Source organism: Rhinolophus ferrumequinum, chromosome 19 (assembly GCF_004115265.2).
Source record: "Rhinolophus ferrumequinum isolate MPI-CBG mRhiFer1 chromosome 19, mRhiFer1_v1.p, whole genome shotgun sequence".
Lineage (NCBI taxonomy): Eukaryota > Metazoa > Chordata > Mammalia > Chiroptera > Rhinolophidae > Rhinolophus > Rhinolophus ferrumequinum.
In genome coordinates this window covers 54216258-54236326 of record NC_046302.1, presented here as the reverse complement: position 1 = coordinate 54236326, position 20069 = coordinate 54216258, and the positions used below count along the sequence as shown (strand labels likewise).

The 20069-nt window shown below is 39.0% G+C and overlaps 1 protein-coding gene across 1 annotated transcript in view; it reads right to left on the bottom strand.

Moving 5' to 3' along the window:
- The window catches only part of DOK6 (docking protein 6), a 289477-nt gene extending 272057 nt beyond the window's left edge, over positions 1–17420 (bottom strand). The window contains exon 1 of the mRNA XM_033087784.1: positions 17175–17420. Coding sequence (XP_032943675.1) covers positions 17175–17240 — 66 coding nt within the window. The 5' untranslated portion in view covers positions 17241–17420. The remainder of the gene's footprint in view (positions 1–17174) is intronic.
- Between the last annotated feature and the right edge of the window lie 2649 nt (positions 17421–20069).

The following is a 20069-nucleotide window of genomic DNA, read 5'->3' as shown; positions in this document are numbered from 1 at the left end:
ACCTTATGAATGTCCACTAACAGAAGAAGTGTGGTTTATTCATGCAATACAGGGCAATGCAGTCATTGACATGAATTAACTAATCTAAACAGTAACAGATCAATACTCAATACAACTGTTGAGTGTGTTAATAGCAAAAGGTTCAAATGGGTCTTCAAGTCAACATTTTTTATCTTAAAAAAATTAAATCAGAAAAAAAGTACTTGATAATATTTGCAAAATATGGGTAGTTTGTATATGGCGGTTTGTAATATGATTCTCTGTAATTTCCAGTATGTTTGAAATATTACATAATTTAAAAATCCCTAAATGAAACAATGGTAGGTATTGTGGATAGCTTTGAATTACAAGTTTAACTTTAATTATTACTCTAGGTAATGCCAAACCATGGGAAAACTTAAGAGGGAGAATTACATGTTTCAAACTGAAATTCAGGAAAATTAATCTTGCAGGAATACGAGGATAAATGGAGCAGGCAGTAAAAAGAACCATTGGGAAGTCTTACGAATACTTGAGCCTGAAGTTATGGAAGCAGAATTTCAACTGGAAAGAGACCACAGATGACACTCCCAGGAGACACCAGTAAAATGTGACATTTCCTTGTTTGTAGTGCCTCAGAGGAAGGGAAGACCCGATATTGCCTCTGAGATCTGATACTGGATCATTTTGAAAAGCGGCAGTGCTAATAGAAGTATCTACTTACATATGTTTTGTATGTGACACAGTAGCGAGTTTGGGAAGAAAAATAGTATGTTCTCTTTAGACTCATTCATTGGCTTGGGGTGCACTACAGGTAACAAGCAGGAAACGATTCCTAGAAATTTGGGCAGGCACACCTGGAGATTGGAAGTAAGATTAAGTTTAAAATATCTACTTTAGAGAAATCTTTTGAGATGTGGGACTAAAACTGTGGGGCTCAGTACTAAATAAGGATTGTAAGGAAAAGAGGGTAAGATTTTTACAAAGCAGCCCATCGAGAGAACTCTGGCAATGGTGGGTGTGGGGGGAGGGAAGGAGATGAGGGAGCCAGTGAACAATGTGGTGGGAAGTGGTGGAGGAACAGTGCAGGGATCCTTGCCTCCCATGCAGATGTTACAGAAGATATTACAGACAGAAGATATTCTGTCTTCTGAGCAGATGAAGTGTATTTAGGGCTGGAAATTGGTGACATATATATATATATATATATATATATATATATATATATATATTATATATATTATGATATATATATTTTATATCATATATATCATACATTTTTTAATCATATATATGATATCATATATATCATATATATATGTATATATAAATGGAAGGCTTCCTAAGTCATACTATCTCAGCTTCTGGTATCTGACACAAATTGAAGTGACATTTAAAAAAATGTTTAATGACTGAAAAGAACTGACTAGGAGCCCAACACGCCAGGGGAGGAAGTATGGGGGCCCGGCAGCCTCAAAGCAGGTGCGGGCAAGGTGTGATGGCCCTAGCAACCTCCACGCTGGTTCCCGGTACCCTCCTGCACAGCAACCTATGCACATCATTTGTCCAGACTAGTGCGTCTATAACACTTTTAATGAAGCAATTGCTCTGGATTAAAATCCTACTACACGTTCCCCCTTTGACTGTATCAAGTACAAAACCCAGCAAAGAATTAGTATTTTGCTCAAAGCAATGAGAAGTGAAGTCCCAAAAAGGTGACATTAAATATAAAAACTCCAAAATGACGATGCTCCTTCATGGGGCAAGTCAAATCAGTGTTTGTTGTTTAAAAATACCAATATCAATAGGTAAATGGCATGCGGTCTACCATGAGCCAGGCATGCTGCATATTTTATCTTATTATATATACAGCTTAACCCTATGGAGTAGCCTTTTGGCACTTGACACTCAATTTATAAACCAAGTACAGTGCTGGAAAGTCAACAGACTCAACTGAAGGTCTTTCCAGATTTTCCTCTCCACTATATATGCTGGTGCTCAGAGCTTGGAAACCTTGAGTTGAGGCTTAAATCATGTTAACAATCTGAAATACAGGGTTTTCTTGAAGCAAATGGCTGGGGAGAGTTGTTTCAGAGACAAAAACAATGTAATTGGTGGGAGAATGGGATCCATCAACTCCATTTAAGTCATAAAATCATGTCATAAAAATTAATATACACGAGAAGGAAGAACACCTATTTCAGAGTTATACTTTTTCATACAGGGCTATTTTGTAAAAGCTTTTCATGTTTAAAAATAAAGACAAGTGAGAAAATGTCTTAATTCTCAAACATATTTAATGCGATAAGGATATTTTAGGGTTTCAGGGCGGGCAGATTGCACACACCACAGGAAAAGTGATAGAGATCTGAGGTCCCATTGGTGACATGACTTCTGACGTTAGGAGTTGAGACATTCAGCAGAGACTGAGCATCAGAACAAAGATAGTAAATGGTTCCAAACTGCACTGAGGAGAAATCTACATAAAATAAGAGCTTCATAATTATTATAGGTTGTTAAGAAAAATATACCATGTCTTGGTCGAGGGTGCCATATCAAAGAACGCTCTCAGAGATATGCCAGCCTCTACTAGGGTGAGAGTGGAATATATTGTCATGAAAATATAGGCAGTGGTGAGGACAGGTATTCAGGCCCTAGAAATCGGTGTGCAAGAACTGAGCCTTCATCCTCAGAGTGTGTTATCTCGCCTTCCTTAAAATCATAGTCTTCCATGTAATATGAAGATGATATCTGACTTGCCTATTGAAGACTGTGCTATTTCAAAGGGGAACTACATGTAAAAGCATGTTTAAAACTGTAAAATAGTATGAAAACACAAGTTGTTGGGATGCTTTTTCATGGAAAATTCCTCTTGCTGAAAAAGTTACCAGAAGGTTCTAATTCATATACTATTTGAAATTTTACAATTGACATTAAAAATAAATATATACATAAATAGTGAAAATCGCAACTGAGACAAATAAAACATCACAATATAAGAAGTACTCCTGAACATAATGGTTCAGAGTATTATTTTACGTATTTCTTTTTTTTAAATTTAGGTAGCCTGTAAACCAAACTTTATTCCCTCCAAAAATCTAATGCACTTTGGACCTTTTTTGTTGTTGCATGGTGTGTTCTTAAGAAAGCTAAATTATAGTGCTTTCTCAGAAAATCATTTTAGGTGAAGTTAAAAAAACAACAACATATTTTGTAAAAATAAAGCATTGAATAATATCTTTTAGGTAAGATATATTTCCAACTACAGAGTTTGCCTTGCAATTCAACTGATATTTTTAAAGCAATTCAACTGATATTTTTAAAGAGGAAAATACAAAGTGCCTCCAGGAAGGCACTGCCAATTCTCCTGTACACGTCAATCAAAACCACGCTAGCACAGTTTGTAATGTGAACTTAACAATTTAGCAAAGATTTATTCGCTGCCCTCTTTTGTGCCAGGTTGGACTAGTCTGGTACTGGGTTTACTCATCACTGTACCCCCCTGTACTAACTGGACTAACTGGACTCGCAGGTATTAATGCCCATTTTTCCTTTGCTTCTTTTTACTGCTTCATCCTTTAAATATTTCATATTAATATATCTCTACTTAATACAGATTATGTATTTATGTATCTTTGGTATTTTTAACTAAAAAAAAAGTGCCCAAGGTGTCCAGATTGCAATTGCATAGCAATTACCATTGATTCTGAATCTTAGGTGAATCATGGATGTCCAAATGCTTCAGGTGTTGTTAAGCTATTTTTTTTTTTAAGTCATTTTATTGCTCACCCTTCACTTTCTATGCAGGTACTGAAATTAACCTGTCAACAGAAAGCAGAGCAACTGAAACTTCTTCGATGTTTTATTTGGGACTTTATTCACTTTATATTCTGGGCACTTATATTATCATTTAAAAAGGAGCTGTGTCTAGGTATCACCGTAAGTATCAAAACAGCTAATGACACTTTGGATGGGAATATAGCCAAGTGGTCACTCACTGGACATACAAAATTAAATTTCATTGAAATGCTACTGAAATGTTATCTCCTGCTAAATAATGGTGTTTTCTAAAATTTGGACGAGGTGGCTCATTTAGAGCTCAAAATCAAAGGCAGAAATGTTTTGCATTGCTTTGTTTCTGGGGTCAACGGAGTGTTCGAGCCACTTGGCTCCCACCAATTAAGGTGTCCTATGGGCAAATGTAGCTTATGTAAATCTCATTTCACAGACAATGCAAACTGCAGCTGCAAAATGACCAACATTTATATTTTTCACAATTCGAAGGGAGAAGACCACATGAAATGAAAACGCTGCTGCACAGCAAAAGATGCCATCAACAAAATGAAAAGGCAACAACCTATGAAATGGGAGAAAATATTTGCACATCATATATCTGATAAGGGGTGAGTATGCAAAATATGTTAAGAACTCATACAACTCAATAGCAAGAACCCTAACAACATGATTAATAAAAAAGGACAAGGGACTTAGGCATTTTTCCAAAGAAGCCATTATAAAAGGCCAACAGGTACATGAAAGATGCTCAATACCACTAGTCATCAGAGAAAGGCAAACCAAAACCACAATGAGAGAGCACCTCACACCTGTCAGAATGGGCATCATCAATATACCAACAAGCAAGTATTGGTGAGGGTATAGAGAAAAGGGAATGTTTGTCTACCATTGGTGGGAATGTAAATCGGTGCAGCCACTATGGAAAACAGTATGGAGGTTCCTCAAAAAATTCAAACTAGAACTACCATATGACCCAGCAATCCCACTTCTGGGTATTTATCCAAAGGAATAAAGATCAGGATCTTGGAGAGATGTCTGCCTCCCTATGTTTGCTGTGGCATTACTCACAATCATCTTTCTTTGTTCATGGAACCCAGAAGGGCTGCACAGACGTCTGTTCCTTTCAAAGGGCTGTCCCAGGAAGCTGGCAGTATGTGTAAGTTCTACCTTTCAAGGGTCTTGAGCATCACAAACCAAGCACTGTTTTAGACGTTGTAAATAATACACTTAATGTTAACAAAAGACAGTGAGGTTGGTGTTTTTATCCCCGTTTTACAAATAAGAAAAGTGAGGCTCAGAGGTATTTTATATTTCCCACAGGTTACACAATTATGATTAGCTGTTACTAATTAAATCCGGGCTAGCTAATGCTGAAGATGGTGGTCCTTCAATTTTTCTAAACTACTCCCACTATAACTGTGCCCCCAAAGGCCACTTATTATTTTTGTAAACAAGGGATGTATTTTAATGCCCCCTTACATTTTTCAATTAAACATTTTTATTTTGAGATAATTATAGTTTCAAATGCAGTTGTAAGAAATAATACAGAGTGACCTTGCATACCCTTTACTTAGTTTCCTGCTATGGGAACAGCTTATAAAACTATAGTCCAATATTTCAACTGGATTCGACATTAACACAGTGAAGACACAGAGAATTTCCATCACCACGAGTACCTGTCACATTGTCCTTCTGTCAACACACACACACACACACACACACACACACACTCCCCTCTCTCTTCCCTGCCCATCACCCCTGCCTGCTACTGATCTGTTTTTCACTTCTGTAAGTTTGTATCTCAAGAGTGTTATGCCAATGAAATCACAGTGTATAACTTTCGGGGATTGTTTTTTCACTCACTTAACACAATTCTCTGGGGATTCACCATTGCGTGCATCAATGGTTCTGTCCTTTTTGTTGCTGATCCTGAAATGGGATACGCATGCACCACGGTTTAACCACTCACAATGATGGGCATCTCGTTCGCTTTCAGTCTGGGGAAAGTTCAATCAAGCTGCTATGAACATTGGTGTATAGGTTTGTGTGTGAACTGTTCTCATTCCTTTGGGATAAATGTCTAGGAGTGAAATTAACGGTCGTATGGTGGTGGCATAATTAGTTTAAGAAACTGCCAAACTGTTTTCAAGAGTGTCTGAATTATTTCACATCCCCAACAGTCATGTGTGAGTGGTCCAGTGTCTCTGTCGTCTCTTGCCAGCATTTGGTGGTGTCACTGGTTTTCATTTTAGCCTTACTAATACGTATGTATTGCTATCTCACGGTGGTTTTAATTTGCATCTCCCTAATAGTATTAAACATCTTTTCATGTGCTTGTCATAGGCATATGAACTTTTGTGATATGTCAGTTCATGTATTTTGCCAATCACCTAATTGAATTATTGTTGTTAATTTTACTATAGAATTATGAGTTTTTTTGTCTGTTTGTTTTTGTTTTTTGCACTAGCCCTTTCTTATATAATTTGTAAGTATTTTCTCCCAGTCCATAGCTTTTGTTCTCAATCTTTTAACAGACTCACAGAGCAAAAGTTTCTGATTTTGATGAGGCAATTTTTCATTGTTTTCATTTTTATGGATCATGCTTTTGATGGCAAGTTTAAGAACTCTCTCCCTAGTCTTGGTTCCCAAACATTGTCTTATATATCTTGTTAGAAATTTTATAATTTTACTTTTTCCATTGAAATTCATGATTTATTTTGGATTACAAGGTGTGAGGCTTAGGTTGAGGTTCCTTATCTTGCCTAGAATGTGCACCTGCTCCAGCAAGACTCGTTGAAAAGGTATCCTCCCTTGCCTGAATTCTTTTTGCACCTTTGTCAAAAATTCATTGGGTGGGTCTCTCCTTCAAAACAAACTTTTTCTTAGTGACATGATCTGAATGTGTGCTTCCATTGGAGCTTCAACACTTCTCCATGAGTGAACAGAAGAGTTCACTAATGATGCTTTAAATGTCTGAGCCAGGAGTGACCACAAGAGTAAACGAATTCTCGTGTCTACATGCTGTTCAGAACAACTATTTAACATTCATGACTAAAAAATTATTTTGGTATATGACTTCTAACTTTAATTGGGTCACTTCCAATAATGTCATTTTATCCATAGGGTGTATTAGTTGCTATTAGGTGTAATAGAAGCTGACACTGGCTGGCTTAGACAGGAAGAGATTTATGAAATTTTTCACGACTTCAAATTGGGAAGAAAGGCCTGGAGAACCAGATTTAAGACTAAGTGACCATAAGTGATCCCTGAAATCATTAAAGTGGCTTGATGAGGCAATTGTCTTTGGACAGTAGATGCCCTGGTTTGCATTGGTTCTACTTTTGCATCACTCAATTGATCTAGTAGAAATGATTACTCTGTCATCCCGGGTGAAGACTTCTCCACTAGGTTGTTTCATCTGTTACTAGCACAAACTCTGGTCATATAATTGACATGAAGTCTGGTCATTCTAGGCTGTTACCACAACGTTCCACACCTACCCAGACGCATATTGTTTACATCTGCTATTTCTTCTGCATGGAACTCCGAGCAAAGGCTTCTTCACTCATCATTTCTCAGCTTGGTGGTGCCTTTCTCTGCAAACAGTTCATACTCTCTATCTGCAAGCAGTAGGTACTTGCCATATATTGCCTCAATTCTCTCCCCTGTCACCTGTCCATCCATGCCCTATCTCAAGTAGGAAACCATGAACAAAAGAAAGAACAGAAGAAACTTCCTAGGTACCAGGAATGAGGTGGGCACTGCAGTGAGTGCTTTGCATAGCCATAAATGCAGACCTGTGCAAAATAAAAATGACCTCTGAGCTATAGACGTGTGTTCTTTAATAAAGTCGGAAGCATTGAATCTCCAATAGGGGAAACCATTAGGACACCATTCAAAGCATACTGAGTCTTGAATTAAGCAGCCATGGTATTCGAATTACTTAGATTAGAATACACAAACCGGAAGAAGGAAGTCTTTCAGGAGGAGTCACATTGCTGGTGGAAATACCAGCGGACATCAAGAGAGCTGACAGAAAGAATATCCAGAGTCTTTAGGAAAGTTTAAGTTATGCCCACCAGATTGCTTTCGAAGTGAGTTTCTGTCCCTCAGAGAAATTATTTCATCCTTTTTCTGTTCACATTGTAAAGTATTATAGCCTGTCAGCAAATTAGTATCCCATACTGGTTTATTGGACAACTAACGTTGTATTTCAGGGATGTCAACTCCGAAGTCTTAGTACTAACACCTGTTTTTAGTAGTTTACAGTAGTCTAACATAGCACACATTTTCTTTATTTCCCCCAAATCCTCACTGTATGGCAATGGTTATCACCTGCAGCACCACATTACAAACCCCTGGGGAACTTTAAAAGCATATCCATGCTCAAAACCCAGCCCGATCAAATCAGTGAGGAAAAGCCCAAGCTCGAGAGGTAGTCAGAGCCGAGGCCATTTTTTAAAACTAGCGGACTAATGATCCAAAGTATCAGAAAGCAACAGTATGTGTTAAGTAGCCTTCAGAGTTTTAAACAGTTATTTTAAATATGTAGAAGAATGCATTGCATACTTACATACCTACATTTGGTAGCTTACAGTTAAATTCAGTATCCTGATTTGGCACTAGATGGATGTACTTTTGTCTAGAAGACTCACCAGGCTAATACTTCATGATTCCAAAGCGTAATGAAGGCTATAAACATCACCAGTAAAGTGACACAGTTACTGTCCAATGGCAGAGCCCCAGGGTCCTTAGAGCATTCAGGGAGATGTATTCCTCGTTCCTAGCAAGGTAAATGAAAATGTATATTTTTCAAAGTAAATGCCAATATGTAAAAAGTATGCTTTTATTCTTTTTCTTGAATAGTATGTGAAAAATTTTACTAGACTTATGCAAATAGAGATAAATACAGAATTTTTTCTAACTGGTTGCCAACCTTTAAAAGTTCTATAGTTTGTGAAAGATATGCTGAGTTTCAATTTTGGACTAATATTAAATATTTTTTCCAAATAGAGAATAATGTGAACATGTAACAATTTATACAACAAAAATTTGCCTTGGATGCTATTAAGACATTTTTTGAACACTTTCTTTTCCTGGCGGGATGGGAGCTGGTAGTATTCATTTTTAGGAAGGATAAAAATTCAATGTGTATGAATACTAACATCCCATTTGGAAATATATACATATTATGTTTAATATATAACATATACTAGATTACACATGTATGCATATATATGTGTACCTATGCACAGGCGTATACATACATACATACATACTGTAAAAGATAATGAATGGTCAGAGAAAAGCAATTTCATATGTGCAAAGAAAAAATCATGAGGAGGAAAGTAACTGCACGTTTATACATGTCATATGTCTTAAAAATGTACACATATAAGTAAGAGAACGGCATATAGCCAATTTTAAAAACTACTGGAACTGGAATGAAAAGGAACATAATTTTATGGGTATCTATTTCAATTCCTGTCCTTTGAAAGGAGCAAGCATCACCATAAACAAACAACCCCGCCTCCCAGGTAGAGGTCTCCGTAGAGTTCTCTACCGCCCAGTATTCAGACATTAGCTAACACTATCATGCTATTCATGCCACGACCATCTCACCACACACTGATGTTTGATTTGCCAAATCCCAGCAAATCTTTCCTATGTTTGAAACTTTCATTTGTCTTTAAATGTACTTATTTTTCATTAAGTTAATTTAAACATAATCCCTTATATAACCACTTTAACTGAAAGATCAGTTTTTTCAAAGGTGATTCTAAAATAAATAAACATATTTTTAAAAAATGTTTAAATTCTACCTAGACACTGTCAGCTGGATTTTGGAGCCTATTTTCTTTCTTGAAATGAGAAATCTGCTGGTTTTTAGATGGTACAATGAAAATAAAATCATGTCCATTCAAAGAGCACTGGAGAAATATCTGTATAGTATCTCCTCATTATGGCATACATTCTTTCACTAACGAGCAATTTCTGTCCAGTTTTATTGAATAAATATAACATTGTATAAGTTTAATGTATATAACCTAAAGATTTGATGTATGCAATGGTTACCACAATAAGTTTAGTTAACATTCATCCCCTCACAGTTACGATTTTTGTCCTGTGATGTTTTCTTGGTTGAGAACTCGTAGACACTTTCTAATACACTGTACAGTACTGTTAACTATAGTCACTATGCACACATGCCATCCCTAGAATTTAGGGACCTATAACTGGAAGTTTGTAACTTTTGATTACCTTCACATGTTTCTACCATCTCCCACCTGCCAACAGCTCTTTATCTGCAATATAAATAACTTACTGAATAGAGTGAATGATATTACCTTTACATTACATTACCAATTAAAGAAAACATGTGTGCTTTGAATAGTAGATATAACTGCGATGCTACCTGTTTACATACGAGTATGTATACTGCATAGAGGAAACCGTCACAACTGAACTTGAAGTTATAAAATGTGGACTTGAGCACACACATTCCTACACACAAACCCAATCTATGTCTCTGTAACTCTGGCTGATTCATTTTACTCTTTTGGGATTTTAGTGTATATGTAAAATGGGAGTAAAGTTAAACATACTTTCCAAAGCATACTGAATGATACAATACATGTAAAAATTCTTTATAAGCTGTAAAATTTAGGGTACACCAAAATGCGACATGATTATCCTATTATTATGAAGCTTCAAATTGAACTTTAAAGTGTTTGCCCTCTCAGTCATTTTACTGTTAAGTCAAAATATTCTCATTGAGGAATGGTGTTGTTACAATATATAAATGAATGAGGCAATAATCCCGTTCTATGTCTTAAAATATAACTAATGGAGATTTATACACAAAATTGATGAAAATGTTCTCTACCTAGAATTCTTGAACACTCTCTGGACAAAGGTACCAGAGCTTGAAGAAAAAAGAAAATACTGTGCGTAAAGTAAGGCAAAAGCAATAAAACGGAGAATAAAGAAATTATAGCCTGTCTTTAGTTCGTTTGTCTCATTCGATAGACATTACTTTTTCCTTAAAAATAGCACTTCAAAATTTACCAAATCTAGAGATGATCTGTAGACAGTAAAAACACAGGTAATTTTCTTGTATTGCCTGATTTTTGTCTTCCATGGTTTCTAAAATGACGTGACTATAAATAAAAACAGGCCAAATATATGAATACTTAATAGTCCTACTCAATAGAATTCACATGGCTTATTATGATCCAAACAGAACAGTACATTACAACAAAAATACTTCAAAAAGATGACACCTATTTAAAACACAAAGGTTTCAAATTAAACCACTTCCTTCATGTTATTTCAGACTGATCCAAAATAGCAACCATTATTAAGCACTTCTGAAAGACATGTAAAGAAATTGGGAATGTAAATATTGCAAAGACCACTGTATAATTACCCTACTCACAATTTATTTCAGTGGTTTGAAAGATGTCCCTAAGTACTGCGCATAATCTTTGTTATCTGAGACAACACAGTCTTTTAAGGTTCACCTTGCCGGCAGTCATGTGCAAATCTATCAAGATGAAAACTGACATGTGGATTCATATCTCACTGCTTCCCTCAGGTATTGCACAGACGTGATCATTAAATACCGAAATCCAGCAAATTGTCTGGGTTTGGTTTTTAAGTTAGGCTTACTTTCATTTTTGTTGTTTTTGGCTTTAAGTCTTGAAAATTCGAAGCACATCAGGCAGGCCCATCTGCGCCCATAGAGGTTTTTTAAAAAAGAAAACAAAAAATGCCAGTAATGTAGGTAACAGGGTTTCTAAGAATACCTAAAATGTCATACACAAACATACAGTTGTAAATACATTAATATATAGGGATTGGATAGAAGCTTTATAAGACCTTTCTCTACTCGAAAATTCTAAGAATTAGGAATTTTTGTAGATATATCAATAGATGAGAGATAGACAGATAGGGGTATAGATACATGACTGATAGACAGACAGACAGAGAGATACACAGATAGATACAGAAATAAGTGGCATGTGTACATGGTGTTAAACATAGACATAAATCACCACAAATTAAAAATTAAAATTAAAATAGTTCAAATAATTAGAATTTTCATACAGTCTAAATCCATATTTAATGAGAAAAAGATAAAAGATAAATAACCATGGATAAAATGGACCCATTTTAGAAAGCATTGCCGAAGATACACAATATTCTAGAATGAATAAAGATTTAAATGCACCCAATACAACTTCTACATCTTAAAGCCATAGATTGAGAATTCATATCAGAAGTAATGATCCTGAAAGTTCTTTTGAATTTTTGAATGGTCAAAATTATTAATTATAAATTATACATTTTATCTTAAATATATTTATTGCATCTAATTCTTGGCAAATTGTTAATGTATGTCATATAAGATACAATCTGAAACTTATATAATGTTATTAACATGTTACCCCCAATACATTTAATTAAAAAGATATAATCTCTCTTCACAAAGTAGTTCCTAGAGATTTGTGACACCAGAGAAATTTTAAAATGCCCCAATCAACCAAAAATATATGCAAATGCACACTTAAAAATTTCCACTTATATTAATGGGGAGTTTCTATAAAGAGGTAAATTTTCATAAATGTCTCTCACGAAAAACTACTCTTTTCCATCATCAGAGGAAAGTGTTTGTAGGACAGGAAAACTCCGAGAATTTCTGGAAGGAGATCAATAATTAAGCCAGGAATGGAGGTGTCTTGAGGCTTTAATCAAGGAGGGAGACAGGGCAACATGTAGATAAATTCACAATTCATTTTTAAAAAGATGGAGACGATGCAAAGGAGAAAATCCTGAACACACGTTCAGCTCATCGAGTTGGTGCTCAGCATTCCACATGATGGCGTGGTCCTCTGCGTTTTCCCACTTCCCTTGCAGCCAGGTTGGGGCAAAGTGACTATTACCGGCCTAATGTAATATGAGTAGGAGTGACATAAGTGGTATTTATTGTTAATAAGCCTGACAATGAAACATGACTCCAGAACACACACACACACTAGCATTTACCACCTGAAAAACAGTACATGTTCCACGAGCATGGGCTCATTTGTTGAATGTGTAGATGCCACTCTATCCTGAGACTCTCCTTTGACGTCCACACAAACCAATATAATTCCTCACCTGACTTGGAGAAAGAAATAGAAAAAACCTTGAGTAAAATACTATTTGCCTGTGTACAATGTTCCTGTGACTATTCCCATTGGTGTAGTTGCACAGAATTCCTTACAATGATGTGAGGGGTGAGGACTGAGTCTAGAATTAGTCCAATTGTGGCAGTCTGGAATTTGCCCAGTGATGTCGATGACGGTGATGATGACGTCACGCTATAATGCTGCATTTACTTTTGCTCCATTGATAAAGTCTATCAGCCATTTATAAAGTTATTAATGGTTTCAGTGGTTGAGTTCCCAGTTTATCTGCCAACCCAAAACAAGTTGGTTATTTTGTAATATTTGCCTTACTCACTAAATGTAACCCATCAGTGGTCAGAAGAAAATAGATCTAAGGCTAAGACAGAAACAATATTGACCCATACGTTTTTGTTATGCTTTATTTTTATTAGTGGTTTTAGGTACCCTTAAAAAAAAAATACTGGCCACCATGCTACCTTGTGAATAACACCAGTCATGCAACCAACAAGTAAGATGGCCAGAGGAACTAAACAATTGTAAAGGCTTTTAAATCCTGCAAAAGGAAAACAATATATTTATAGAAACAGTGATATGATGTAATGAAAAATTAAGGCAGAATTTAAAGAAATGACCATGAGTCATGTCATTATACTTTTAATGATTTAATACCTGTAAAATTTAATGATTTAATAAACATTTTTAAAGACAAGAGTAAAACTCAGGAAAATGATTCTGGTTTTTTTTCTCAAAATTATTTTCCTAAATGGAAGAAAAGTTGATTAATGAGTTAAGACAAATTTCAAAACAAACATACAAAAAAAAAGAAAGAAAGAAAGAAAGAAATTAACACTTAGTACTTTGTCCAAATAGTTGGCTAAGCAACTATCCTCAACAGGTAGCACTAGGTTCTGTAAGAAGACAGGTGACAAGAGCCCTTTCAACCACATCAACCCGGAAGCCCTCCTATGGGAGTTGACCCATTGCCTAGAGGGCAAGAAACATTTTTCTGCCCTCATTCAGCATAATACTAAGCACTACTTGTGAGGAGTAAAGGGTACATTAGAACATTTCATCTCAAAATATATTTTCATGTCATAACAGTCTCTGACACAACTGGCCTCATACTCAGGCTTTTCCCCCCATTAGCATACTGTGTTTCCCCGAAAATAAGACCTACCCCAAAATAAGTCCCAGTTAAGATCTCAGCCAGATGGAGGCATTTAGTATGTTATGATGTTCCAGAAGAAGATGACATGACTGGATTTGAATAAATGTAGATTGTTGTACATGAAAAAAATAAGACATCCCCTGAAAATAGACCCTAATGGAGCAAAAATTAATATAAGACCCGGTCTTATTTTCGGGGAAATACGGTATTATAAAATTTGGTTTTTGAAAGCATGAGTTCAGTCCATAACAAATCAAATACCTGTGCACATTTCATTAGAATTATTTTTGAACCTAAATTTCATTTTGAACCTAAACCATAAAAGAATCATTACTTATCTTTTGAGTTAAAATATTTTATTTGGAAAAGTCCATAGTTCTGAGTCCATAAAATTAGTACTATGTATTATTAAGTATGAAAATGAAATATGATTACATAATTCCTATACCTATGATTTGGGGCATGACTGTACATTTCATTTTTAAGGCCAACAATATTTGCTTAGAGTTTTATTATCTCATGGGACCCACTTAACTTACTAAGCTTCACAGAACCACGTGTGTTAAGTTTTGTTATTTGAATTCACCCTTCCGAACACTACTAGAATATTCTGAATAGAAATGTCTCCAAAGTTTTTTTTTTAAATAAGTAATATTCCCCCGAAGAGTTAAAGTTAATTTAGCTTAATATTTTGGTTTAAGATGAAAACAAAACTGTTTCAACAGCAAACTCTGTGAAGTTCACAGTTCTCAAGTAGAAATAGAAGACAAAAGCAATTAATCTGCCTATAAACATGCTTTTATTGTTTTCTGTGAAACCTCTCCTTTACAAAGGCATAGCTCTGAACAGTGAGTATGGAAAGCGCAGCTTTGAAAACGTCAATACTATACATTTGCACACATCTTTAAGGGGAAATGGTGCTCTAAAAGGACGTTTCAAAGGCTGCGAATGCCATAGTTACCCAAGAAGAGTTCAATGTTCTTTCCTTGCATTCTACCTTTTAGTTCAGCTGCATATTCAGTTATTACTGTAAGCGATCCTGGAAAGCTCACGTGGGGGAGGAATCCTATAGACTCCGGGGCCAATTTCGCAAGGAGGAGGGTTCTCAGTGTTATATTCCTTAGTCTCATTTTCACGTTCACGGTGACTCTGTGAAAGCAGATACATAGCTCCCCGGGGGACTTAAATCATCCATGAGCTTATAACGCTTGAGGTGTCCGACACAATTAAGATTCCAAGACCGAGAAGACAGAGAAGGATGAATAAGCATCGTGTGGGAGAGGAAAGAGCTTCAAAGGTCAACTTCCTGAAAGGGTTCTCCCTCCAGCTCTAGCTCCGCACGTCCTTTGTTGGCTGATGGCTGTGCGGGTGGCAGATTTGAACACCGCGTCCCGAGTGCGAGAAGCCATCAGCCTCCTGACAATTACAGCTTTTCACGTGCGTTCTTCCTTAGCTCCCGGGGAAAGAATGAGGCGCATTCTTCTACCCAGGTGCAGCTCCTGAAACCCTCTGAGGGTCTGCATCCCGTCTCCCCCGGCGCCAGGCTAGGGGCAGGGGACTTTGTAGTCACCCAGTGTCGTACTCCCGGCTTCTACATATCTGCCGAAATTCGAGAATGGGCCCCTTGTGTCCTTGGGGTACAGTCTGCGCCTTGAACGTGAAACCCAGCAAAGGCAGCACAAAAAGGCAAGCCTGCCTTTTCTCTTCCTCCTGCCTCCAACCCCTGCGTCCACCAGCTCCCCACAAAGACACTTCTGGATGCTCCGTGATCCTTCCTCTTTTAGGGACTCGGCTCAATTTTCTAAAGATATATTTAGTTCTTTCTCTCTTTATATATATATATATATATATATATATATATATATATATATATATATATATATGTATAATTTTTTGAGTGACAAAATGAACGAGGTTCTTCCCTCCTTCCCTCCCACTCCAAGTTGTAGTATTATTCCTCCATTCAGACGGGAACGCAAGGAATGTTCACGTCCAAGGCCGCTTTGCCCCGGGAGTCCGGAGCTTTCAGAACTGGAACTTTGAGACCAGTGAGGTAGAGACATCCCCGGAATCCAAATAAGAAAGAAAAAGAAAACAAACGGGCACTTTTTGCCCCCAACTGGAGTTTTCCTTCTGGTTCCAGTGCCCACCTCCCACTCGGCGTGCCCCCGGACCTCGTGCGGGTCCCTCGACCTTCCCCCGCCCCCTCATCGGCCGAGTCTGGGCGGCTCTTGGTCCAGGTACCGCCCCTCCTCTCCTGCCGGCTCCTGTGCACACCCCAGGTCCTCTAAGAGCATCAACACGTCCTTCTTACCTCGTCTGGTCACTAGAGAAGTTTTGAACCTTCAAGGTCTACACTGTTTCTGTCCCAAGTCAGGCAGAGCATCTTTCAAGAAAGACTAAAAAGGTCTCCATAAACTTTGCTGTCGCGAAAGCTCCCGTGCCAGCAGCCGTGAGCACACACCTACCTATATACGGGTGCAGGTACACCTGTCGGGGCGCACACACGGCCAGGGAGCCAGCCAGTGGGTGACTGTTCTGGGCTCACTAAACTCGCTGGCAACTGCCGGCGGGGACACACGGCACCGGTTAGACATCAAAGAGAATTTCAAAATGGGCTTTTTGGGAAGACAATGGTGATTCTAAATACACACACAGGAGCATCTGCCCACCTCCCACCACAGAGCAGTGCTACCCGAAAGGCACACACTTTTGAGAGGAGACCATTGTGGGTTGCACTGTACATAATCTGCCCTCCGGGGTACGTTCATCTCGGAACTGACAGTCCCTGTCGCCTACAGGACTTCTCAGTCTGGGTCCAAACCAGCCCTTGGCACATTCGGCTGTGGACAAGCCCTCTCCCCGGTGTGCACAGCACCCCTCCCCCAGGCAGGTGCAGGCCCCCAGCCCCGCGGAGCAACAAGCGGGCTGTCTGCGGGAGGCCCGGTCCCTCTTTGCCCCTGTCTCCGCGCGGGTCACCTCTCCCCGCCCCCCCCTCCCGCACAGCCAGCCGCGCCAAGCGGGTATAGGGGAAGAAGAAAGCCGAGCGAGCAACTCACCCCCAGCTTCCTGCTGCGGATTTTCACGTAGCCCTGCTTGACTATGTCGTTAAAGTTGGAGGCCATGGCCAGCGCGTTCGGCTTCTGCGAGTAGAGAGCCGCTGTCCGCTGCCAGGTCCGCGCAGGTCTCGCATCCAGCCAGCCGCCGCCTGCAGCCGCGCCGCCGGGTCCCCCCGAGCTCCGGCCGGCGGGGACGCGGGGTGGGTGGCAGGGCGCCCGCGGACTGGGAACGCAGCCCTGCGCCCGGAGCAGCGCCCGCCCTGGGCGTGCGGGTCCTCACCTTCGCCCCCGCAGCCAGCTGCGGGCGCCCCCAGCGCGCCACCGCCCCCAGCAGCTCCCACGGGCGGGCGCCTCACTCGGCGGCGCACAGCTGGCCGGAGCGCACCAACGCGGCTCCCCGGCGCAGGGGGAGGGGAGGGACGGCGGGGCGGGCCGATTCGCCGGGCCCGCTCCCTCCCCCTGGCCCGCGGGGTGGCTGGGCTGGAAGATGCTCGCAAGACGCGCTCCATCACTCGCCACTCAGGCGGGGAGCTGCTCCCGCCCCCGGCTCCCCGAGCCGCTCCCACCCCGTTCCCTGGGCCCGCGTCTGCCGGGTACCGGGAGCCGGATTCCTGAGGACGCGGCTCCTTATTCTGGGGCTCTTAGTCTCCACTCCCAAACTGGACACCGGGAAAGGGCGGTGGGGACGCTCCCAAGGAAGAAGGCAAACGGGGCAAGACAATTATGTATTTCAATGGCTGTGTTTACAGTGCATTTTTATTCCTAAGCACACGCTGGCACTCCAGGTCTTTGCCCCGTTAGGAAGTGTAAATCGACGCCAAGCCCTTCCTGGTGCACACAAAGAGACCAGCGGTGCGCATGTGTCTAACCCTCTGCTGCTGAAGACACTGAAGCAATCAGGCCAGGCAGCCCGTCGCGGTCGCCTACGTGGTCTCCCGAGAAGCACCAAGGACCAGAGTGGATTGATTTATGCCCGCGATTTGGTTAACTGACTAAAAGTGGCTCGTGGCTTTTCATCTTCTAGGGGAAATGGAGACCGTAGCTGTTACCGGCAGTGGATGCAAATGATTTATTCAAATGCTCAACTAGTAAAAAAACACAATGATGAACTTTCTCCCCGTCGTGTAGGAACTCAAGACATTTAAGAATAGGCTATTCCCTATTGTAAAGAAACTTTAATTTAAAAATTATATCATTTTTGTAAGATTCAAGGGAAAGTAGGGAGGATTGAATTTTCGCTGGAGGCAATGTATGGATTTTTTCTTTAGGAATATAAGAATACTTAGTGCCTTACTAGCTAATGATGCTTCTAATTAAGAAAAAAAGTATAAAGATTAAAAATTTTATAAGTGGCTATTTATAAATAGTCTATATTTAATAAAAGTTCAAGAGATGATCGTGTTCATTTCTACTTATTATAAGGAATATTTTTTTCCTGTTTTCAGTTAAAATTTCTTAGCCCTATTGGGAACGTAATATTAAGAAACTACTTAACTGAAGAAAGAAAAAAATATAATCTTGAAGGACCCAGTAGCAAGCCCCTCCCCCCAACCACATAGACACCCCAGGTTTGATTTTTTTTCCCACATCATTATCAGGAGTCTCCATCTAGAGACCATGTAGCCCAATGGAAACTCGAGCTTGCCCTATCAGCATACTATTCCGATTTATTCATTTATGTAGCAAACCTTTGTTTGGACTATCAACTATGCAGAGCACCAGATGCTGGGGAAGACACTGTCTTCTAACTTAGAATCACACCGCAAGATCCCACAGGCTGTCACTCTGGAAGAAGCTCAAGCTCTAAACTTGCCAGAAAACTTGCATGAACTCCCTAATAACTTGCTGTGATTCCCCTCCTCCCAATACATGGGCATGTTGTCTATTCTACTCATTTCTTACTGTTACATAGAATACATGGCTGTTACTTCTTTTCCTTATATGAAGACTATTTTAGATTTGCAAATGCTTTAAATAGATTATTTCACTCAGGCTTTTTTTTTGCAACCCCATGTGTTAAGAAAAAGTACTTGCCATTAAATAGATGAGGAAACTAAGACTCAAGAGACCTTCAGATATAGAGCCATAATTTCAAGATTGGTTTAGGGTCCATAATAATTTCCATAACCACCATAATTTAATTTATATAATAATCTTTTCTCACAAATCAATGGTGAAATATTTAAAGTCATGGACTAATTTTGACTCAGCAACAATCTCAATGGTTACTTAAGAATGAGGTATGATTTGTAAGTCTGGTTTTTAATAATTAAATAATGATTATGCCTTTGCACATGTGCTTATGTAGGTTTTTATAACACCCTAATATGATTTAAATATTCTCCTAGAGTTACTTTTGATACTTAAGTTTCTGAGATAGCAATTTGTGTGTGTGTGTGTGTGTGTGTGTGTGTGTGTGTGTCTATAACAAGTACCCTCTCCCTTTTTGTATACTTCTTGTTTGTTTGCCACTTGAAAACACTAGGTTATTTGTCATGTAAATTTTCCCAGTTCTGGATTTGGTTGATTGTATCCTCATTGCACCATTTAGTGTAGTCACCTAAACCTCAAACTTCCTGCTAACTAGAAACATGACTTAGAAATTTGAGTACCTTCTTCTTTTTTTCCTAAGAATAATTCATAAGAAAAAGCATTTGAGAAAATCCAGCATCTATCTATAATAAAAACTCTCAACAAAGTGGGAATATGAATAGAGGGAACATACCTCAATGTAATAAAGGCCATAAAAGACAAACCCCCAGCTAACATCATGCTCAAAGATGAAAAGCTAAAAGCATTCTCCTTAAGATCAGGAATAAGACAATGATGTCCACTTTCACCACTTTTAATCAATGTAGTATTGGAAGACCTAGACACATCAATCAGACAAGAAGA